The sequence below is a fragment of the Numida meleagris genome, unplaced genomic scaffold (assembly GCF_002078875.1).
Source record: "Numida meleagris isolate 19003 breed g44 Domestic line unplaced genomic scaffold, NumMel1.0 unplaced_Scaffold272, whole genome shotgun sequence".
In the NCBI taxonomy this organism is placed as follows: Eukaryota; Metazoa; Chordata; class Aves; order Galliformes; family Numididae; genus Numida; species Numida meleagris.
This window is the reverse complement of record NW_018364530.1, coordinates 54,843-78,839: the sequence shown is the minus strand read 5'-3', so window position 1 is coordinate 78,839 and position 23,997 is coordinate 54,843. Positions and strand designations below refer to the sequence as shown.

Genomic DNA, 23,997 nt, shown 5'->3' with positions numbered 1-23,997 from the left:
GAGGCTTCATGTTGGATATTAGGAAGAATTTCTTTGCTGGAAGGGCTGTGAAGCACTGGGAGTACTGAAGAGACATGTGGATGTGGTGCTTATGGACATGGTTTAGGGTTGGCAGTGCTGGGTTAATGGTTGGACTTGATGGTCTTCGAATTATCTTCCAACCTTAATGATTCTGTGAATCTATGAATCTGTGTGTGCACAGCAGCACTTGGGTCTCCCATGCATAGTCTATATGTGCAGTGCATCCTGCAAAGGTCCTGCCCGTGGGTATGCTGCACAGCATGACACGCAGCAAGTGGCAATGCTCAACCATCTCCACATACACTGCTTCCCTGATTTTAGTTACACTGTGTGGAAATATCTGTCCCTTGCTGTGGGGTGCAACTGCAAGGGAAGTGAAACTTTGGTCCCGGCTGGAGGGGAGCAAGCTGCCTGCTGCTGGCCCCAACACTGCTGTGCTTTGCTGCTCGGTTTGGTCTCTGGTTACGCCTGGAGCCACGCGGTCACCTCTTGGGTGTCTGGTGGACATGCTAGACTCGGTGTCTTGTGATTTTCTGCAGCCTTCTGTGTGGGTTCTGAGCACAACGTCTCAGTGGAGCACTGCTCTGACAAATCCTCCAAACAAACCCAAAGGGAAAACAAACCTGAGGTCCTCTCCTCAGCATTCAGAGCTGGAGAAATGTTAATTGCCCACGGAGTCACACAGGAACTACGTTAATTAATTCAAGCCACACTTGGGGGCTGAAGGCAGATGTCACATCTATGCATAGAATCATAGAATCATTTGTTGGAAAGGAAACCTTAAAGGTCATCTCATCCAGCTCCCCTGAAATGAATGTGTGCCCCAACCCCAAAACAGCAGTGAGGAGCTGCCCCTAATGGCAGCCCAGCACCGTCCCTGTAATGCATGTGGATGTGTTCTGTGCCCAGTTTTCTGAGGTTTTAACAGCTGTGTGCACACATGGGCAGTTTGGTGGAGAGATGCTCTGCACCTCATGCAGGGCTGGGGACAGCTGGAGGAGCTTGTCCTGCAGAATGGGTGCTCCCAGGGACGAAGCCCATGCTGCAATCACAGCATGGGCTCAGTGTGTGAGATAGGAGGGCTGGGGAGTCCCACTGACCCACATCAGTGAACATCTGGAGTGAGGACTGCTCACAGCCCGGCTCAGGGGATCAGCTCCTCCTGCCCTGCAGACGGGCAGGGCTAAATTCAGCCCAGATTCCTCGAAAGAGGTGGATTGCAAGATGGCTCCACAGCAAGAGGAAAGCTGATTAGAGATACCTGGGGAGGATACACAGATGTACATGGTATGTTGTTCATAAAAGCCTGTACACGTATCTCCGCTTTGAGCAAAAATCAGCATTTGCTTCTGGGCTTTGGGGCTGCACCCAGTGCTTGGGGACAGCTCAGGGATCGATGGGACAGGACCACAGCAACTGAGCATGGCCAGATGGCTCATCTTAGTTGGTTACAGCATTTTTGCCAGCCTCATTGTTTACATTGATTGAAAAATCATAGGAAATTCCTTCCATGTCCCCCAAAACTAGGGGTGAAATATATAGCAAAAGGGACGGAGTCCCTCCAAGGAATCACCCACCCCCCAAAACCAGCTGTCAGGCTCTAGCAATACCGCTGGGCTAAAAATAGTCTGTCCCTCCAATGTTTGGAGTGCTGTCCCAGCAAAGCAATGAGTGCTGGTGGGACTGCCTTGTGCACTGAGCAGGTGGAGATCCTCCCTGCAGGCAGCTCCTGTCTTTGCAGCTGGCATCAATCCTGCTCTCTCTAGGGGTGCACAGGCGCTGCGACAGCCCGGCTTCCTGTATGGAGGTGGCAGAAGTGGTGTGGTGACTTGCTGGGGGTCCCTAAGGAATTATGGAGGGCAGTAGAAACCAACCTTGGGAACCGCAGTTTTCATTATCCTTCTAAATACAACTCCCTCATTCTCAAAAAGGCAAAGCTGTCACATGGAAAAGCTGTATTTCTCCCTGAAAACCAAGCAAAGCACCAATGAACAGTGCTATCTCTGTACTCGTGCCCTAGATAGACGTCTCTTGCGTGTCCCAGCACTTGCTCTGAGTGTGCACTCATGCACTGTGCCATTTGCACTTGTGCCAGCTGACGCCCCCACAGCTCTCATTTCTTGTTATTTTTCAGGTAAAAGATGAAAAAAACGTACAGGAAACATTCGACCTGAGCGATTATGAGAAGTGTGAAGAGCTCAGGAAGTCCAAAAGCAGAAGCAAAAAGAACCACAGCAAATTTACCCTAGCTCACTCCAGGCAGCCTGGAAACACGGTAGGCAAGCACACAGAAAGCCATCAGCCCCGACTTGCTGCAGGTTCTGAGGGTGACACTGGGCAGCGCAAGCTGCACAGGAGTGCAGAGCGAGCTCCTGGTTTAACACACCCCAGTCCTCCCCTGGGGACTCACTCAGCAGTGAGAACTGCAGGAACGGGTGGGATCCCTTCTGTGCCCAGCGACCATGGCTGAGCTCACGGCTCTGGGTCTGAGCACTGACTTTGGGAAAGCAGAGATCAGGACATCTGCCACAAGCAAGGATGGAGCTGTTTGCACCCGACAGCTGCTGTTCAGCTGACTGCACTCCTTTATTCCCAGGGGGGGCGAGGAAGGCAGGGATGCTGACACTGCATGCCTGGATTTGGGCAAAGAGCTGCAGGGAATTTTTTCCGAGAGCACTGGAAAGCAAAAAAAGTGCCCAAATGGGGCACAGCTGTTGGGGTGCAGGAGCCCCAGTGGTCTCAGCTCCTCAGACAGAAGCAGTCTTCATCCCACACTGTCTCTGGCACAGATGAACCCACCCACAGCCATACACGTGCTCTGGGTTTGCACTCCTCGTGCTGGCTATTCCAGTGCAGCGGGCTTGCCCACCTCGCGCTTTGCTAAGGACTGTATGACAGTGTGCCATGCAGAAAGAAAGGAGAAGGGGAACATGGAAAGTGGCTGCACTGTCCTCAAGCACCTTCAGCAATCAAACCAAAGGGTTGGAAGCCAAAACTCATTTTTGCTGAGTATCTAGCTTACAAAACTAAGGATATGGATCCCCTATAGAATTTTTCAAATTTGCTCAGCCCTCAGAGTGCATCTCAAATTGGAGGTGGCAGCAGATAGGTGACACAGAGCAGCAGAAGCACAGGGAGGCTGCATTGTCCTGGGTGAGGGATGGCATCTGCACAGTGTGAGCACTGACCTGAGTTCCCTCCTTTGTAGGCACCAAATCTCATCTTCCTGGCTGTGAGTCCAGAAGAGAAAGAGTCCTGGATTAACGCCCTCAACTCTGCCATCACTCGTGCTAAGAACCGCATCTTAGATGAGGTGAGCAGGGCACTGGGCCTGGCCTTTAATCCTGGATGAAGCTTTTAGAATGCTGCAGCCCCAGGCCCCTTTAGGGTGGGCTCTTTGGAGCTCTGGGCCAATTTGATCCCCCAGACCTGAATTAATGTACAGCTCTCTGCCAGCAAACTACTGGCATATCCAATGCTTCCTTGCAGGGATGTGGCACCATACTGGGTGCAGAGCGAGCCTCCTGGTTTAACATACCCAAATCTCCACCTTCCCAGGGCTTTGGGGGGTTTCCTTCTGTCCTTGAGGCTCAGCATGTTGTGTCCTCACGTTTGAAAAGGAGCTTTAAGTTGTAGAACTGAATTAAGGAATTAGCTGAAAACCAATATAACCCTGTGCTATCTTTAGCCTAATGGCATGGCACCATCTGTCACCCCACCCCAGCCCATCCTCATCCCTCCCAGCCCTCCTCTCTGCTGCCAGAGCTGCAGTTTGGAAGCGTTGTAGCATTTCATCACTGTCTCGCATTCATGCTTCACAACAACTACTTTAGATCTCAGATCCATCTCCTGCACACTCAGCTTTCTGCAATACAGGCAGCCCAGTGCTCTTGGTTCTCGTGGACGGCAACTCAAATTCCTGCAGAGAGGGAAAGCTGAGGGCATGGCACAGGGAGAGCTTTACAGCAGAAAGCAGCACAGCAAAGCAATGGGATGGATTGCTTGGAGGAGAGGTAGGAGAAGAAAATGTTTACAAATAAATCCAACAGATAATAATCAGGAATGACTCCAGCAGATCCAAAGGGATGGAGCAGGGAGCTCTGACAATGGGTTGAGTCCCCGTACCCTAGTGCAGGTCTTTTTGCAGGGGATCACACTGCATGCATCCCATAAACCCCAAACCCAGAGGCCGAAATACTGGCAAAATGCAAACTAAATCTGAGTGTGGGATGTGCTCTTTGCAAGCCAGGATTCTGTCCAGCAGCCTTCAGGGCAAGAGCCTGGCCCATAGGGCTGTGGAGAAGCTCTGCCTGTGGCCAGGTCACAGGGAAAGCGAATCCTGGGCAGATAAGTCACACTTTTCTCACCCCTTCAGGTCACTGTTGAAGAGGACAGCTACCTTGCCCACCCAACGCGGGACAGAGCAAAAATCCAGCACTCCAGACGCCCTCCGACACGGGGACACCTGATGGCTGTGGTATGTATATCAAACTCCAGGCACCTGTTTGGGTAAAATTTCCTTTATCTGCTTAATGTGTCAGTAGATCAGGATGACCCAGAGCTTGAGCTCTGGCCGTGTCCTAAGACCTAGGGCTCTCCTGGGCTGTCAGACCTAGACCTTTGTTCTTGTATTGTGCAAAGTGACAGCTTGCCATAGCTGACACTTACTTTCCTGATGCTGAAAATGAAATACTCCTAAAGAAGTATTGTCTATGTCCAGATGCAGAATGGCCTGACAGCTGGGAACTTGGCACAGTTCATAGAATCACAGAATGGGTGAGGTGAAAGGGACCTTAAAGATCCTAGAACCATGGAATCACAACATGATTGGGTTGGAATAGACCTTAAAGATTGTAGAGCCATGGAATCACAGCACCGTTGGGTTGGAAGGGTCCATACAGCCCCTCAGCTGCTAGCACCTTGAACCCAGCCTATCCGCAGCTCAGCTATGCTTTCTTTTATTCCTGGCCCAGATTTCCACCCAGGTGATGCACTTCTCAGGTGTGAATCTGCTCCTAATGCAGCTCTTTGCCTCCCCAGGCATCTACCTCAACCTCTGACGGCATGCTGACTCTTGACCTGATCCAGGAGGAGGACGCCTCGCCGGAGGAGCACAGTACCTGCGAGGAGAGCTTCCGTGTGGACCTGGACAAGTCCGTGGCACAGTTGGCAGCTGGCCGGTGCTGCTCAGGTTCGGAGAACATCAAACCATCAGAGAAAGGCCGGACCGGCAGCCTGCCGCAGCGCGAGGTCACCTCGTGGGACAAACCTGCACAGCGCAAAGACTCCTTGGACAAAGGGACCGTGTACACCCCGCAGGTCCCCAAAAAGCTGTCACACTCAGAAAAGAATAAATGTGCCTCCATGGAAGAGATCCTGTCGCGGCGGGACTCAGCGCACCGTGCGGTGATGAGGAGGGGCCTTGAGGCTCACTGCAACACGGCGGAGCCGGAGCAGCTGTCTCGGCTGCAAGAACTGGTTGCACTGAAACTGGAAAAAACTCAGGAACTGCTGACGGAGGTGAAGGGCTATGGGGAAGGCAAGAGGAAGGTGAAAGACTGCACCACCAGCACCACCACCTCCTCCTCTTCCTCCCGGTCAGACTGTGAGCAGATCCTGCAGGAATCGGAGCGGCTGCTGGGTGAGGCTTCCTCCACCTGGAGCCAGGCCCGGCGCGTGCTGCAGGAGGTCCGCGAGCTGCGGGACCTGTACCGGCAGATTGAGCTGCAGCAGGTGGACTGCAACCCCAAACAGAGCTCACAGTACAGGAAGAGCATGATGTGAAGGCAAGCCTGGGGAGGGGGGAGTGGGAGGGCAGTGCTTGGGCTTTTTTATTATTATTATTATTATAGTTATTTACAGTGTTCGAAAGAGTGAAAAGGTGCCTGTTCTCATCCACATTTGCTTCTCAGAGTTTGAAAACTTCCTTCCCTCCATCGCTCTCCATGTTCCACTAAACCCATTTTTACACATGCCTTTTGCACCACAGCCCCAGAAAGCTCTGCATCCTCCCAGTGTCCCGCATGCCCCAAGCAGACATGCACCACGCTGGGGACAGCACGAGCCCTGGCTTTGCTGCTCTACATCCGAGCTATCCCCTGCATCGTAGCTCCTTTGCCAGGAGTCTTGTCTTGCCCTCAGAAATAAATGACTGAAAATACAAACAATTTTCCGTCCCAGCAATGCTTGCAAGTCCCCACGATCCAGGAATAGCCTTGGAGGTGCTCAGGAGCTTGGGCTGACCTCAGGTTTCTGCAGTGACTTTTGGGGAGTGTTTCCAGCAGGAGGACAGCAGGGATTCAACCCCGGCTCCAGCCTGCTCCGCCGAACCCAACTTGGCAGCTCCACGTCTTCCATTCTGTGCAAATAGAGGATGAAAGCCTTGAACCTGTCTGTTCAGCAGGGTTGTTTTCGGGCTTTTTTTTTCATTTGCATTTCTTTTTTTATGATTATTTTTTGCCCCTTTCGGGAAATGGAAAAATCAGGGTTGTCTATAGCTGGATGTTGAGACGTCTCACAGGATTTCAAGTACACCAATGTGGTATCATCCAATTGTTAATTTTTTTTTTTTTTTTTAAGAAACATAATTCCCTTGCCTATGTTGCAAATAATCCATGACAATATTAAAACCAGCAGAGTTATTTCCTGGTCGCAGGTGGTGGTGTCTATTTTCTTTGAACGGTGGCTGTCCTGTTAGCTGCGCTACCCAGTGCCGTGCTGCAAGGAACGCAGTTCTGTTTGCTTTGAATTAGCCCTCATCCGACTTTCCTGTTAGAATTACCCATAAAAGTGCTGCTGTTGGCACCAGGTTGCTGAAGACTTCATTAAGTGCAAACTTCCAGCATCTCCCCTTCACCACTCCTGGCTCTGGCACAGCTCTTTGCTCACTTTAAGGGACAGAGTTGAAGGGGCAGCACTGATGTGTTCAAGCTCTGTTGCTGAGCTGCTACAGTCCAGGGGAACACATTTCACCCTCCCAGCACTTCTTTTAATTTTTTTCCTTACCTTTTCTATCTGTCTGGGTGCATAAGAGGAACAAACATAATCCCTAAAAGAGATTAAGAGAGAATGCATGTGAGCTACTCTGATAAAACCCTTTGCAGTCAGCTCTTTGATCAAGAGAACAAGAAAAATATGCAAATTCCAGGTGTGACACTCAGCATTAAAACTGGCCATGTTTTTGAAGTAGTCTGAAAACCTGGAGGTCTGAATTGTGCTCCGCTGTGTGATGTGACTGCCCCCCAGGTGTCAGGCACTGGGCTGATGTCACTGTGTGAGCATGGAAATACACCCGGTTCTGAGTGTGCGGGGTCAATGAATACTCCCAAGTGGTTCTTAAGTGGCAAGGATAAAACTTGACTGGTAAACAGGGTCAGAGCGGGGATTGGCCATTGGGCAGTCATCCAAAGCAGAAATTTTTTTAAGAAATCAAGGGTTCCTTTATTTCTGTGCTCCCTTGACCAGATTTTGGGACTGAATCCCATGTGATGAGACGTGGGGTCTGGGCACAGCGCTGCCATCCTAGGGCCCTGCTTTGAGACAAGGCATGAGGCAGTAGGGCAGGAATGTGTATGGGGGGTTCCGACTCTTTGGAGCAACCTGTGCAAGCCCTTTTTCTTGCAATAAGGAACTTTGGAGGACATGATTGGGCTGACGCAGGAAATTAGGAAAAAGTTGTTTCCAACAGATAAGATTCACAGATTTTCCTGCCAAATGCAGTCCCAGCTGAACAAGCGTGGTACATTGTGCTAGCATGAACACAACTATCTTTCATAATATGTTCCTGATAGAGAGCATCATTTCTGCAGGGCAGAACATACTGGGAGGAAAAAAACTGTGCTCTTTACAACAATACCTATATTGTCATCCATAAATTAGCAACCCCTGGCTGCAGACACTGTGAAAACAGAAAGGATAGAAAGATAAATAGATGATCTGAAAGGTTCCTTCCAACCCATGCCATTCTATGATTCTATGATCTCCCATCCCTTCTCCCAAATGGGCTGTCATTCTGCCCTCTTTTTATGTTTTTATCTTAAAAATTATTTTAAATTTTGCAGAGTTCTCCCCCATCCATCCAGCTTCTGGGATTAGAGACAAAAAGCCAATTATGAGCAAGAATGGCAAGTGTATGGAAAACCATGATGCCAATCATCAGGCGCCTCTGTGCAAGCTCAGCAAGTGGGGCCAGGTACTCCCAGGGTGGATGAAAGTCAGCCCGGTCCCATTCTCTGTTCTGCCATGGAAAAGGCAGAGGGGTTGGACAGGGCAGTTTAGGATCTCACTTTCTCACTGAGTCATGTTGGAAAAGACTGTGTAGAAATTCTGCTTTTTTTTTTTTTTTTTTTTTTTTGAAAAAGAAAAAAAATTGTAATAAACCTCCGCAAAGTGTTTCCAGCAGAATTTTGGAGTCGGAATGTACAGAAGGTCACTTGGGCACAGCGTCTCTGAGCCCAACCCAGCAGGTCTGCGAGAAGGTGAAGCCCTGCACACAGGGAACCTCTCCATCATCTGCAGGACACAAAGCCTGATATCTTCCAACCCCCATGGCTGCAGTTCTGCTTTTTTCATAAATGGCATCGGGCAGCAATTTTTTTAGGAAGACTATATTTTACTAAATGAATGAGATCACAGCCAAAGCGTTTCCCTATACTTCGTCCCAAGACAGCAGATGAATGGCAGAGCCTACCTGGAAGCCAAGAGCTTTTGCGTTTTGCTTTCATCCCTGTGGTGGTTACATCTGTCTGCAAGGCTATATTGCACATTTGGGGGAATCTGGGGGAAAATTTGCAAGGGAACGAAGCAGAAAAAACCTCAGTTCTCAGCTGGTGTGGAGCAGCATTGGGATCTCAAAGAAACCTTTGGAAAAAAGCAAGAAAACCACCTGTGAGCTCCTCCTCATGCTGCCTCTGTGTCTACTGCCATTCCCTTCACAGCTCAGCAGCTGCCGGACTCCAGAGCTATTTAAGACTTTTGCCAAATCCCCTTCCTCGAATCTGCATTTCCTTCTTTCTGCACAGCTGCACTGTAATGAGGAAGCTGCCCTTGATCCAGCTGTGGAATGTTTGTAAACCAGCTTGCATCTACTTACCATCTTTTGCAATAGAAAAGAGCTTTCCTTGATTCTATTGTAGGGAAATATTTCCCAGCTCCCCTCCTCCATCTCTCTTGTCTCTCCAAAAATAAAATATAAAAAGGCAGAAAGCCCCCCTTGGAGAAATCTTCCAGTTTGTGTTTCTGGGGATGTCCCCTCACCTTTGCATCCAGGTCCTGATCGCAGAAGATGTCCCCTTCCCAACCCAGCTGCCCTTCACTGCCCACCCACAAGCATGGCATTCCCCTTGGCCTGGCCGGGGAGCAGCGCCCAGGTCCCCTGCCCTAAATAAACAGGTTTCAGAGGGCTGGGAGCTGTTTGCATCCAGACTGCAAGAACCCACAGTGAACCAAAGGTGCAGGGAAGAACTTAGCAGGGACTTTGCAAAGGTGCCTCCCACTGCAGCTCGCCCCATAACCAACTCACAGCCTTCTGGCAAAGCAAAGGATCTCAGGGACTCAAGAGTTTTAGTTATTTGCTAGAAGGTTGGTTTAGTCTGAAAGCAGTGCAAACATCTGAAGGATGCTATGACTCTTGCTGAAGAGCTTGGTGGGCTGTAGCAAAGCAACCCAAGATAAACCTTCATGTCTACCCTGCTGCACGAGAAGGGAACATTCTCTTCCACTTTTCTGCATCCAGTACTCAAAGGGATCAAATACTGTGCAAACGAGGACAACAAATGGAAATCTGGCCCTTGCCATAATGAATCTTCATGCCTAATGAATCATATGGGTTCTTCCTCTATAGTCAGAGCAAAATACCTTTCCAAAAATCCAGAAGGGAATTTAAGGAATTGGATCCCTGTCTTCCCCAAGAACATACCAGTGGTTTAGGAATGAAAATGCCATTGGGGAGGGGCGATCAGGACAGGATTCATTTTCCCTGCCATTAGTCATTTCCCTGCTCAGAACTGGTATCTCCATAGACCTAAACTATTTCAGATTCTTAGCAGGGGATGGATGAATCACCTTCTGGAGGCACTGATTTCTTTCCTTTGACTGTATGCAAGCCCAGACAGAGAAAGATGAAGGAGCCAATTCCCACCTGTAAGCAAAATGCCATATCATGTCTCTAACTCCATGGAAAGCCTTGGTTTCCACATATATTGTACAAAGGGGCTTTGAAGGTGCTACTTTTTGCTGCAACTGCTCAATGGAATTCTTACAAACATGATACCGATTTTGTTGTTGCTTGATCTATTCTTTTCCTCTTTGAATTGTATTTCAGTTTCTCTTTTCCTCTTCTTGGAAAGGGGATTTGGGAGGGGGGAGCAGAATGGGTTGTTGCTTTCAGAAAAAAACTGCACTGATTTTTATGTAAAAGGAACCTTCCATATGTACAGACTCTGGGACATTGTTCCAGTCTGCTGCAGCTCTGTTTACTTTGATTGATTTTAAGGCTGTGATGAAAAGAATTTTTTTAAATTAAAGGAAAATTTAAAAAATAAAAAGAAGTCTTTCTTAATGGATTTTGCATAACTAGAATTAAGTGATGTTTCCAGGACTAATATCAAGCACTTTTTCATGCTGATGAATGGAATGTATTAAATAGAGGAAGATGGCATGGAGCTGCTGGAGTGGTCCAGGGGAGGCCATGGGGATGCTCCAGGAACACGCAGCTCATTGCACACACTGCTACAGAACCACCAGGTGCACCTTTTATATCATGAGCTCAAGGCACGGACGTTGTGCAGCTCTTAGCATTGCATAGCTCCCTCCTACGTATCCTTTAAATATCCAGTAACACCCCGCAGTATGAAAAGGCAATGTTTTGTTGCTTTTACTGCTTGCAGATCCCAGTGTCTGCTCTCACACAGAGCACAAGTTTCACGTCCCAGAGGCATCCAGAGTTACCCAGAACCCTCCATGTGCCCAGGTGTTCAGATAATCCCTGCAGCAGACTTAAGGCAGATGGACTTGATGAAGTCTAGAGGCCTTTTCCCTTCCCTTCAATCCCATTCCAATAAATATGGAATATGGGGCTTGAATCTGAACTTCATGCCTTAGCATAATTCTGAAAAAGGACACTACTCTTCACCAGTGTCAATAAAACCACTCTAGCGCTAGCTGTTGATAACAAAAGCCAACACTTGTCCCTTGTGACCTCCTCAGCAGTACCTGGTGGTTGGCAAGAAGCAAGCGCTCAGGGTGTTTTTACGGTAACAGGTGACCCATGCTGAGACAGGAAAAACAAGTTGGAAAAATAAATATTTAATACACCAAATTGCATTAAGCCCTTCCTCAATTTCCAGTCTTTCTAGGCTTGCTCTTAAAGCCTAAGAAAAGTCCTATTTCTTGGTTTTCATTTCAGCAATGCCATCTGCGTGTCCCAGCTCTCACAGACTGGTTTTAAAAAAAAAAATCACTCTTAGAAATGAGATGGAGAACAAAAACCTTCAACAGCTGTAGGAGTTGACCTATAGGATTCCCACCCCCACTGATGGATTTGCCAACCCTCCTCCTAAATTATAAATCTCAGTCTCATTTGATTAACCCTTCCGTGGATCTACAAATTCTATTAGAGATTTACAAATCACACTCATCCACACTAAATGAAAAGTCTTGATTTATAAACCCACATGTTCTGCTCAGGAAACAAGGCCAGATCATGACATATCACCTGCCATCCAAACCCAGTTCTGTATTTTTTATCTTAGACTGCACGGCCTACTGCCACAGTGCAGAGCCTGATGAAAAGGGAGCTCTCCACAGAGAATTTTTTCTCTCCAGAGAAGTCCAGATACTGCACAAATATTTGCTAGACAGAGAAATCTGTGCACGAAGAACATCTCCACTCCCAGTGCCCCATTGTGGCTTTTCCCACTCCAGAACCTCGTGAACCCCATTCATGAGTTCAGCCCCAAAGTGGCTCTGAGGCAGGAGCAACAGCCACAGCTTGGATTTTTGCAGCACACATGATCTGCAGGGCAATGCCAACCTCAGAATGAATGTATCTGCAGCAAGGCTTTGCCAGTCAGCTGCCTGCTGTATGAAGTCTGCCTGGTGCTTTGTGATGAGAAACCTTAAAAAGGCCTTCAAAATAAGCCCTCAGAAACTCGAACATTGTTCCAAGGTAGCTGAGATATCTGAAAAGCAGGCTGAGCAGATGCCTGTGTTCCCTGCATTGAGATAGCCTGGGAAGACCTGGAGAAAGAGCTGTCATCTGTCTACGTTGGTCTCATACACAAAAGCAGAGGCTGTAACCAGAAAAACCACCACCTCCTGTCCTTGCTGCAAGGGAAGGTGCAGACCCCACAGGCTGAGGAACCTCCAGCAGAGCCGTGAGAGCCAACAGTCAGTTCTGCCTGCTGTGGGCTTGGCTTCTGGGGAACCTCAGCCATATTGCTCCAGGAGGTTGAAGATTTAAGAAAAACAAACAAAAAAGCCCAACACAACCCACCAACCCAACCCAATCCTAAAATACAACACGACACAACACAACAGCACAACTCAATCCAACCCAACCCAACCCAACCCAACCCAACACAACACCCCAAACTGGATGCTGTGAGCACTCTCCTCCATACCACACACTCTCCTCCCTTTCCATGTCTCTTGCCACACTCTTGCCTTGCCTCTCCCCAGCTGCTGCCTCCCCCCTAGGCAATCCCTGGTGCACTCCAGCTGCCAGCCATATTGGGAGACATTCAGAATACACTGGGAATAAAATCAGTGAGATTTGGATACTGCATTTTGTTATTGGAGCAGATCAGCATGCACTTCCACTGAACTCACTTAGCATAATACTCCAATTTTCTGTAAATTTCTTGAAAATCTTAGGCTGCTTTGTAAACTGTAGTGTACTGAGAAGACGGTTTTGATTTCTGCAAATCTGCTTTGAGCAACATTACTTTATAAGAAAACTGTTTGCATCTTTCATGTCTTTCTGCTTTGTTATTGATAGGTCTCTTACTAAAGAAAAGCTCCGTGCTTCCATCTGTAGACAGTTCCTCCTTGGAGTGCTGGAGTATTGAAATCCTGTCCCAAGTCTCAGGAGAGAGGGGAAAAAATGGAAAATAATATGACCTACATTCACAAGAATAATTATTGAGTTTACATGTTCCGACCCATTTTTCAAATTAAAGCTTGACAAGAACAGATTCGTGTCTATAAAAAGGATTAAAATAATAATAACAATAAAAGAAAAAAGGGAAAAAACTCATTTTATCTTTGGGACCTGTGTGAACAGTGCTGGGAACACAACCACGAGCCATTAACAAACATAGACAGAGAAGGGCTCATTGAAGACTGCCCTCCTGTGAGCACATAGAGCCAGAGATCCAGCAGCTGTGGAATCAAGTTTTAGGATTACACCCAACACCAAATCAGCACCAGAACCACTTCTTATCTCTGTGATGAACAGAGACAAGAAAGCCTTGGCTGTTGTAAACAATTTTTCCTCCTTATTGCTATCTGTAACTGGAAACAGTGCATCACCACCATGTGATTCTGGCATACCACTGTTGATTCTTTGCAAATTCTGAAGAGAAGTATTTATTAAACATTTCTGGCTTTTTCTGCATAATAATGAACACCATTAGTGTCTCCATCTAGTAAAAGTCTTGGACTATGATTAGGATTTCTTTTCTCTAAATATGGCTTCAAAAACACGTTATTTTGTCCTTAAAACTGACAGCCAGAAATTTCTGTCTTGCCTTTTTTTCCTGCTATTCTGTGCCCTTCATGAAATTAATCTATTAACTGCTCTCAATTCCTTCCATTTCCTCATTCACATTTGTCACATACTGCTTTTTTGTTCTAATTGCTGCCTTTGCCACTGTGTCTGTGACAGATGGACTCTTTTGAGCAAGGAATTACAGCTCTTTGGTGGCTCAGTGTGGTCTCATCCACCTTAATTTGTGTCTTCCCACATGAGATCACTTTTGCCTTCCAGTTTCCTTCACCTTTGGGAATGCACTCCAGGAGATGCTGAGATTTTCTATGACTCCATGTCGTCATATTTCCCCCTAGATCCTCCAGAGCAGACTCTCTACCCTTTCCCTTCTCAGCTTCTTTTTTTTTTTCCCCTTATTTCCTAGGATTCTGTGAGAATCCCGGTTTTGTGCATCTCCTTCCTAAAACCAGAAAACAAAGTGGTTCCACTCATCTCATGAAATGGCATATATACATGTATAAATTCCTGAGTGATTCAGGAATGGGAGGCACTGAAATGCCCAATGGAAACTGCCGAAAGAGGTGGATTGGTGAGCTGGGGAGCCTGCCTCCTGCCTTCACATTTGTTTTCAGGAAATGGAGTGCGTGGAGCAAATTATGCAGCAAGCACTCAGCACAGAGAAATCAGCATTGAAGAAATGCTTCTGGTCCACTGGGATGAAACCAAGCTCCAGGAGAGCTGTTTTTTTAATTTTTGAAACAACTCTTTCCAGAATTTCCCTTGTCAGAGAAAATAGAGGAGTTTTGTGGGTTTTATATCTTATTTTTCTATTTTTCATTTCTTTTCCTTTTTATAAATTCCATGAATGTTTGGGAAAGGTCAGACAAGCTGGAGTTCAAAGTGCTGGAGATCAGATCACAGTGACACCAGTGCCTTGGGAGTTATGCATATAAATGGGTACTGCTCCTTCCAAAAGGAGCCACATAGTTCTGGAAATCCTTCCCCACAGGCTGCTAGAAAGAGTCATTTCAGAACTATGTGGTTTGAATTAAAGAGTTCATACACTCATGATGGGCAGACAGAGGGCATTGTTCAGAGCTGTAAGAACTGGTGGCTTTACAGTGTGGTACTGAACAATATGCAAAGGACTGGCATTAATTGGATCTACTCTGCAGAGATGTGGACATAATTATTTAAAGGACTAACTCGCAACAGATGGACTTAGTCATAGCGAATACATAGCATAGCTATCTAAAGAGCAAAAACGCAAATGCCCTGGAAGGGAATTAGCATTCCGAAAGATGCCTTTGGCTGTTGGGTGGCAGGATGTTTCTTTCCATCTAAGGAGAGCCTAAAAAGTGTTATCTTCAACATTTCTTCTCTAAATTCTACTCCCTCTGTGCATGCCAACATCAGCAGCCTAGTAGAACCAGTAAGGGGGCTGGATTTAGGTTGTATATTAGGAAAAATTTCTTCTCCAAAAGTGTGCTGATGCTTTGGATCAGGCTGCTGAGGGAGGTGATGGGGAGACTGTCCCTGGAGGTGTTCAAGAACAGAGGAGATGTGGCACTTGGGGTCATGGCTTAGTGGGTATGGATGATGGGTTGATGGTTGGACAAGATGACCTTAGTGGCCTTTCCAACCTTAATGATTCTATGATTCATTGGGAGAAAACCAGTGTGATGGCAATGATGGGTGCGCTGAGCAATAGCCATGGGACAGAGTTGCCTCGGGAGTCCTCGTGGGGGGATGCCGATACAGTGGGAACTCATCATTTTAGCTAGGACTTAACCAAGGCTATCAAAATAAGATTTCTTTTAAAAAATATTTTTCTGTGCTTTGCATTGACCCAAGGACAATCCTGGGGATGCCCCATGGGCCAGGTCTCATCACTGTTTGTGCTGCAACACAGGCAAGTCTCCTGGTTTCTGCAGAACAGCCTCCCACTTCTGCTTTTCCTTCCAGCCCACGGGCTGCTATATTTAATCTCAGAGCTGTCTACCTTATTTTGCAGCCCAGTCTGGGAGTCATGCTTCTCAGAAACCATGAGGTGGCATTCAAAATCACGAAGGTTCTTCTAAAAACATGGCTGGAATGCCTGCTCTCAGTCACTTGCATTCTGAGCATGTATAGGTCCCAAGGTCAATTTGTAAGGTTTTATCTGCTGGAAGGAAAGCAAAATGGTAAAGTGCTACAAACAAGAAGCCCATCTTTATTTTACAGGCTCATAAAAATAACATTTGGCCTCTGTATGTCAAATGCATTATTACAAAAATCAGTTTATCTGTCTCCTTGTGCAAGAAAGCTAAGCTAAGTTGCCCTCTGCCATCTGCTTCCTCCCCACTTTTAATGAAGAGTTAACCTACCAGCTACTCAACAGGAGCAAAATCACAGACAAATTTGACTGTTAGTGGGGCAACAGTATAGTGGTTTGCAGCAGCATCCACCCTCATCTTATGTAATAGAAAGGCCGATTTTTTAAGAAATTTGTTTTTTAATAGATCTGTCATCAGATGCAGGCTGCTTATTGATCCTTGCACAGACAGCAGCCACCTCTGTCTTCCCTTGGTTCCTGATGTCTTTGTTGCTTCTACTGGCACATCTCTGTGACTACTGGTCTGTCCCTCTTGTTTCGCTGGCCTCTGTAACTCTGCACTTTGCACTTTCCTTATGGAAGTCTTATTTTCTTACTATCCCTTTTGTCAAAGACAGTGTTCTCTCCTGTTGTTTGTGGGTGATTTTTTGATGTTTGCTGTCTGGAATCTGCTTCACAGAAACAAAGAACCCATCCACTCATCTGGGCCCCCAGACTGCAGTACTGCTGGAAAAACAGGAAAGAATGGGAAATGTGGACAAACCAGTATAATGTCTAGTACAATTTCAGTATAGTAAGATGTATTTATCTAGGATTCTCATATGACTTATTTCATTGGTAGGTCAGGCTGATCGCTGGAGGATGATCAGGAAGGTCTCTTCCAGCCTAAATGTATGTACCTTCTACAGGAACACAGGCAGGAGGAAACAGGCCAATGATAGTGTTCCCCCTCTGATAAATGAGGATGGAGAAGTGGCTTACTCAGGCATGGAAAAAGCTGAGGTACTCAGTAAGTGCTTTCCTCGGTCTTCACTGGTGGTCAGGCTCCCCACGTCTGCCAGGATGCTGAACCTCTAGGTGTGGGTGAGAGGAGAGGATTCCATCCCACTGTAACATCAGAACAAGTCCAAGACCTCCTCATGAAACGGAATGTATGGAAGTCCACGGGGCCAGATGATATCCATCCTAGGGTTCTGAGAGAGATGGCTGATGCGGTTGCTGAGCCACTCTCCATCATATTTGAAGAATCATGGCTGTCCAGTAAAGTCCCCAGTGACTGGAGAAAGGGAAACATTACTCCCATTTTTAAGAAAGGGAGAAAGGATGACCTGGGGAACTACAGGCTGGTGAGCCTCACCTCTGTGCCCAGGAAGATCATGGGGCAGATCCTCCTAGAAGCTACGTTAAGGCACATACGAGACAAAGATGTGATCCAAGACAGCCAGCATGGCCTCACCAAGGGCAGATCCCGCCTGACCAATCTGGTGGCCTTCTATGATGGAGTGACGGGATCTGTGGGTAGGAGAAGGGCGATGGATGTCATCTACCTGGACTTCTGCAAAGCCTTTGACATGGTCCCTCACCACATCCTTCTCTTTAAATTGGAGAGGTATGGATTTGAAGCATGGACTGTTCGATGGATTAAGAATTGGTTGGCTGGTTGCAGCCAAAGGGTTGTGATTAATGGTTCTATGTCAGGGTGGAGGCCGGTCACGAGTGGTGTCCCCCAAGGGTCGGTCTTGGAACTGGTGCTCCTCAATATCTTTATCAATGACATAGACAACGGAGTTGATGATTGTTTACAAGGGTGGATAGCAATAGGACAAGGAGGAATGGTTTTAAATAGAGACATGGAAGATTTAGGTTAGATATTAGGAGGAAGTTTTTCACTCAGAGGGTGGTGATGCACTGGAACAAGTTGCCCAAGGAGGTTGTGGATGCCCCGTCCCTGGCAGCGTTCAAGGCAAGGCTGGATGTGGCTCTGGGCAGCCTGATCTCGTGAGGGACAACCCTGTTCACAGCAGGGGTTGAAACTCGATAATCTTTGAGGTCCTTTTCAACCCAGGCCATTCTATGATTCTATGATTCTATGATTCTAAATGATTCTGTGATTAAACACTGACACTTCTATGAGTAGAAAAGTAGAAAAGACTGCCTTTTATTGTGGGAGAAAGTGATCTGTAGCTCTAGGGGATGCTTGTCAGCATTATGTAGCAAAGCTGGGGCACCCCAGTCTCCCACTCATCAGTTCAGTCCTGAAGCGTTAGACCTGAACTCAGTAAAATAACCACATGCCCTCACACACGGGAAGTGGAACCAAGCAGATTAGAGTGCCATGGGCCGGAGTCTCCCACACTTCAGCAAAACAGAGCATCTGCTGCATGTAACAGAGCTGATAATGCCTTGTTAAATGAAATATGGGTGATAGCTCAAATGGATGCATTAAAAGACCTAAAAAAATACACGCATCATCTCTCAGTGCTTTTCCTCTGACAATCCATTCACCCTTGTAGTGACCTAAAATTTTTGCTGGTGTAGCTTTTCTCACTTTCAGTCAGCTTGTGACCTTGTTTATTCCTCTTTCTTTAGTTTTGGAAATGTCAGTGTCTATATTTTAAGATGCCTTAAGACTGACTTCCCCTTTCATAGTGCTTTCTATACAGTTTTCCATCATTACTTCTTAGCAGTTTAGAAATATTTCCATAACAACAACAAAAAAATCCTAAAAAGCACAGTCTGTTTGATTTTAAGAGCAATATTCATGAATTCAGAGGATAAGAAAAACAGAGGATGTTTGGTCATGGTAATATGAAACTCTCATCATACAAAAATTATATCATTTTGGCTCAGCCTTAATTAATATCTGCCTACAAGAGCTCTGTGTGGGAGTGTGTGGAGCAGCATGGGATCAGGTTTGTGTCCATGCACCTGTCTTGGGTTCCCAAGTCTAGGACCAGTCAAACTGTCAAAATGATGAGTTGGGCTCCTTGTTGGGTCAGGGAACTTAGGAAGACTACAGGTTTGCTGTTTGCCTTTGATGGAAGAAAATTTGTGTGGTCAAAGCTCAGACAGAGTTGAAACCGGGGGACAATGAAAAGAGTTTTTTAAATACACCAACAACAAAAGTTGGACCAGAGATAACACTGGTTCATTGCTTAATGAGAATAGTCATCTTACAAAAAGGGACACTGACAAAGCAGAAACATTTGGTCCCTGGCACCTCAGGTGCCCTGAGTTGGAGGACTGTGACTGAAGTAATGGTCAGCTCCCAGCCAACCTTGAACTTGTGCAGGATTTGCTGCTCCACCTGGATGCATATAAATCCATGGGGCTTGATGGTATTCATCCCAGAATACACAGAGAGCTAGCTGATATCATTGCGAGACCTCTTTCAATTATTTTTCAGTGCTCCTGGGAATCTGGAGAGGTCCCAGTTGACAGGAAGCTGGCAAGTGTTCTAATTTTCAAGAAGGGCGAGAAAGAAGACCCTGGTAATTACAGGCCTGTCAGTATCACTTCAGAGCCTGGTAAAATGATGGAGGAACTTACGCTTGGGAATTACTGCAAAACACCTGAAGGACAATGTGTCCATTGGTCACAGACAACATGGGTTCATAAGGGGAAGGTCCTGTTTAGCTAACTGAATTTCCTTTTTTGCCAAGGTCACCCATCTTGTTGACCAAAGGAAGCCAGTTGATGTTATCTTTTTGTTTTTCAGTAAAACTTTCAACAGTTTCTCACAGTATCCTTCCGGACAGTGTCCAGCATAGAGCTAGACAAAACCAGAATTAAGTAGGTGAGCAATTGACTGGTGGGTCAGGCCCAAAGAATTATAGTAAGAGGCTACATCAGCTTGGCGGCTGGTCACCAGCGAGTTTCCCAGGACTCCATGTTACGGCCAGTTCTCTTTCATATTTTCATAAATGACTTGGATGTAGGGCTAGAAGGCGTTTTGAGCAAGTTTGCTGACAATACTAAATTGGGAGGAGCTGTTGACTTCTTTGAGAGTGGAGATGCCTTGCAGAGATATCCAGACAAATCAGAGAGCTGGGCAATCACCAGCCACATGAAGTTTAAGAAGAGAAACTGCAGGATTCTGCTGCTGGGGAGGGGCAATCCTGACTATGCATACATGCTCAAATGGTTTCTGTCCCAGTGGGAGACCTGTGATGTCCACTGGCCACCTGCCACAAAGCCAAAGAGAAGTTGTGGAGCAGCAAGAGGTCCTTTCTCACCCAAGCCATTCTGTAATTCAATGATTCCATGATTCTGTAATTCTACAAGAATAAATGGAAAGTCATATCTCATGTCTTCTAGCTGATCCTACAACCATGTGTTTTATGTTCATTGTAACAAGCTCCATGTTCTTTTGCACAAGCTACGAGCTACAGAGAGCTCGTTAAACAAATGTGCAGATGTGGTACTTAGGGACACGGTTTAGTGGGCAATATTGGTGGTAGGTGGACGGTTGGACTAGATGATCATAGAGGTCTTTTCCAACCTTAGTGATTCTATGACTTTATGGTCTTCAGCCCCAGGACTTGGGAAGCTTTGAGATATGAAATAATAGGATCATGGTTACCTTCCAATGCAAAAGTGCAATTCAGTAACCCTGACTTTTTTAAAATAGAAAAATTACATTTTGTGAAACTTAATTTGTCTTCTTATCCTTGTGGGGATGTTCTGATTCTATGATTCAGTGAGGAGGAGGAGAAGGGGGACTAGCATATTTAACCCAGAACTGTTGTGCAAGTGCTGACTTTGGCAGTTTCTCAGAGCGTGACTTGGGATGAATCACCTCATCCTGTGTGCCACTTACCCCCATGCGAAGGGCAGCAGGAGATCTCTGTTCTCAAAACAGGAAGAAGCTGCTCTGCCCTCGTGATTCCCTGCAGGCAATCTGTGTCATCCTATGCTCAATGACAGGAGCTCCAGTGTCAAGGAAGCTGATGCCCTTGTACAGGAGGGGGCACATTATTAACTAACTAACATGATTGTAGGGGACCATTCTCTGGCACTAAACATTTAAAGAGGAAAAAAACTCTAAAGGTGACAATTTAGATCAAGAGAGCATTCTTCAGATCAGAACAGACCAGGTGTTTGCTACAGGGTAGAGCAATAAGGGTGCCAGATAGAAGGAACTGGATGCAAAGGATTGTGAGCATATTTACAGCCATCTGGCACCCTCTAATTATCCAAATGATGAGGCTGCCTGAGCACTCACCAAAATGTGGAGAGGGAGGGAAGGCAGGATTTTGTTTGGGCAGAGGATCTTGAGTGCTACATGCTGTCAACGTATGTTTTGTGAAATATTTTATATCACTTACAAGATTATTTATATTAGTGGAGATGTAAGAAAATGGTTCCAGAAGAACATGGAAAGGTTACTCCTTTTGTATTTTTCCTTTCAGGTTTCCAAAAATCAAGTCATAGGAAAGAACAGGTACTGTTTCTTGAGGAGCAACATTAAGAATGAACTGGGGAAGAAACAAGAAAGCTCAATTCCTTCTCATATTCCACTGATACGTTGTTAGCATTATCTGAAGCCTTGCAGTGTCTAGTGGAAAATCAGCAACACTTAGAATCATGATATTTAGGAAAAAAATCGCAGATTTTAGAACTAGCGAGTAATCATTTGAAAACAATGCCATGGTGCAGACTCACAAAGTAACAAGGAAGACTAAAGTTTATGTTTTTAAACACTGTTATTATACCTTTATTGGCCTTACTGATGTTTTTTTTTTATTGTCTGGATTCACCAACATTATGGTTGTGTTATGTTTAAATTGCTTTGTTGTGCTTGCTTTCTGTGAATCAACAGTTTTACTTCTTTTGTTGGTTTTAGCACTGTCCAGCTAGGAGGACACAAACAAGAGCTTCCAGCTCAACTCCTGCTTGTTTGTACAACAAAGCTAAATTCTCCTGTATGCTGAGAGTTTTAATTTTACACTTCTCTGTAGAAATGCAAGCAGGAGTATAATTCTTGGATTGCAATTATAGTACACCCCTTCTCCTGATAGGACTAAAAAATGAAAAGTGATCATTTATTGTGAAATCTTGAGTATGTTTTTGTCTTCTTTTTGATTTAGGAGCGATCATAAAGTCAAATATACAGGTTTAATAATTTTATGACCACTAATAACATCTGCTGTTACGCCTTTTAAGAGAAGGGTAATCAAATATCATGCTTTGGGGTATAACTGATCACAGCAAGTATCAACCTATCTCTTTATTTCTTTCTTCTGTCAGGAGCTAAACAGCACTGAGCTGACCTGTGCCACTCTCATTCAGTCAGGAACTGGACTCTACTGACAAATTATTTGTGCTATTGTGGTAAAAAGTAAGATACTGATCTTAATACGTGATATTTGCAGTTGTTTGCACACCACAGCAGATACCAAAGTATCTATCGTGTGCCCTAGGTAATCTGGATTTTTCTTTCTCAATAGCAGGACAAGCGCACCTTACCTATAGCAGTGTTAATTACATTAAGCCAGGACAGTCACTGTCCTGGGCTCTAACCTCAGGCAGCTTCTGCTCCTGCTCCCTGAAATACAGTGGCTGAGATGAACAAGTGATTTTAGCCACTTGTAAACATGCACTGCAGAAACAAGAATTAAATCAGAATTTCACATCCAGCACAGAAATAAAAGATGAATGTTAGCTAAATAGCACTCACCAGCTCTACTGGGGAAGAGCAGGTCTGAGGACAGCGTGTTACAGGTAGGGAAAAAAGCTGTTTACTTTGGCAAGGAAACAATAGGTCTTCATGTTCAAATGTTTTGAATGAGATGTCAAACCAAGGCTTCAGCGTGCTTGTCATCAGGAAACTTGCTGTGGTACCTAGTGCAAGAACAGACACCGTGAACACCATGTTCTGACAGCTTCAAATCACTGATTTGTTGCATTTTCTGTCTTTGATTCTTTCCTATACTTAATAAAATTGCTTTTAACTCTCCTGCCCACATGCTTTTCACATTCTTTGTGAGCCCTAACTTCTATATGGCATTTTATGCCTCACAGTGTGTCATTAGATCTATCTGTGCTAGATTCATTTTTAAATACATTTGCACAGTTTGCATAAGAACTTAGGTACTGCAATGTAGCTGCATTTTTTTTTTCTCCCATTCTTTTACAGTTTCTTTCTTGTCTACTAGCTTGTTTGCCTTCTCTTTTTTTGGTCTCTTATGGGATACTGCCAGAAGTACTGTACCAAAGCATCTTCACTTCCTCAATTTTGACTTGATCTTTTTCACTCATTTGCAAACAAAATACAACAACAACAAAAACCAAACAAAAAACCCCAAAACAAAACAAACAAAAAAACCTTTAAATTCTACATTTGATTTAATTCTTTGTTCATTTGTGCCCAAATGGTAGGTTTTAGTACCATCTTTCAAGCAAGAAACACCAGATGAGGGCTGCTCTGAAAGTAATGCCTCCTATTTTATTATGTTGGCCCACAACTTCAAAAGCAGATGTTGGTGGTATGGCAGTAAACAATGAACCTTCTCAATAATATTCCACTACATTTTGTTGCTGTTCTCTACCAAGCAGTGCAATTATGCTCTTTGTATCCACTATAGTTTCCATGGAAATAAATAGAAGGCATTACTTTTGGAGCGACTTACATAGCTTATATAATTACTTACATTATTAATCCTTCTTCTGCTATGTTGTCTCCAAAGAAACTGGTCACCATTAAGCTGTAACGTGCCAGCATTTCTGACTTGCAAGCTGATCTCAGCGTTTCCTTACAATTTCATGCTGATGACATGTCTGCCTCCATGTGTTGCCTCTTCAGTTGTACGTATATCAGAAACCTTTAGCTCTGAGTCTTTACAGCACTGCCTATGGCTCTGGGCTGCAGCCCAGTTCCCAGAGATCTGAAGTGGCTGAGAACAGAGCGATGCTGTGGTCTGATTGCTTGTACAAGTGCAATAAGCAGTTACTTTTGCAAAAAAATTGCTTAGTCTGAAGCCCAGTCTTTGCCTTCCAGGGCACTTAGATGATGTATGAGGAAAGTTTTGGCACTAATTTGACTTCACTCTTTGTCCTGCATGAAGTTTATGGGAAGGTGAATGAAAAATTGTGTTGCTCTGCCCTCTTATGACGGTATCATATTTCCAGCTGTTTGTTATTAGGTGTGTCCTGCCTGAAGCCCAGAGGCAAG

General features: G+C 45.5%; 1 protein-coding gene and 1 long non-coding RNA gene across 5 annotated transcripts in view; one reads left to right on the top strand and one right to left on the bottom strand.

Annotated features, from left to right (window-relative positions):
- Positions 1–8,371, top strand: part of PLEKHO1 (pleckstrin homology domain containing O1) — a 13,665-nt gene extending 5,294 nt beyond the window's left edge. For 2 of the 4 annotated variants that reach the window (XM_021382684.1, XM_021382682.1), the window contains exons 3-6: positions 2,156–2,296; positions 3,230–3,334; positions 4,397–4,498; positions 5,062–8,371. In XM_021382684.1, coding sequence (XP_021238359.1) covers positions 2,156–2,296; positions 3,230–3,334; positions 4,397–4,498; positions 5,062–5,805 — 1,092 coding nt within the window. In that variant the 3' untranslated portion in view covers positions 5,806–8,371. The other 2 variants (XM_021382683.1, XM_021382685.1) reach the window with 2 other exon arrangements.
- LOC110391028 lies at positions 6,581–23,997 on the bottom strand. Its single transcript, XR_002433948.1, has 3 exons — positions 23,477–23,997; positions 22,504–22,667; positions 6,581–7,069 (listed from the first exon to the last, which is right to left on the bottom strand). It is a non-coding gene; the product is annotated as an uncharacterized LOC110391028 (long non-coding RNA).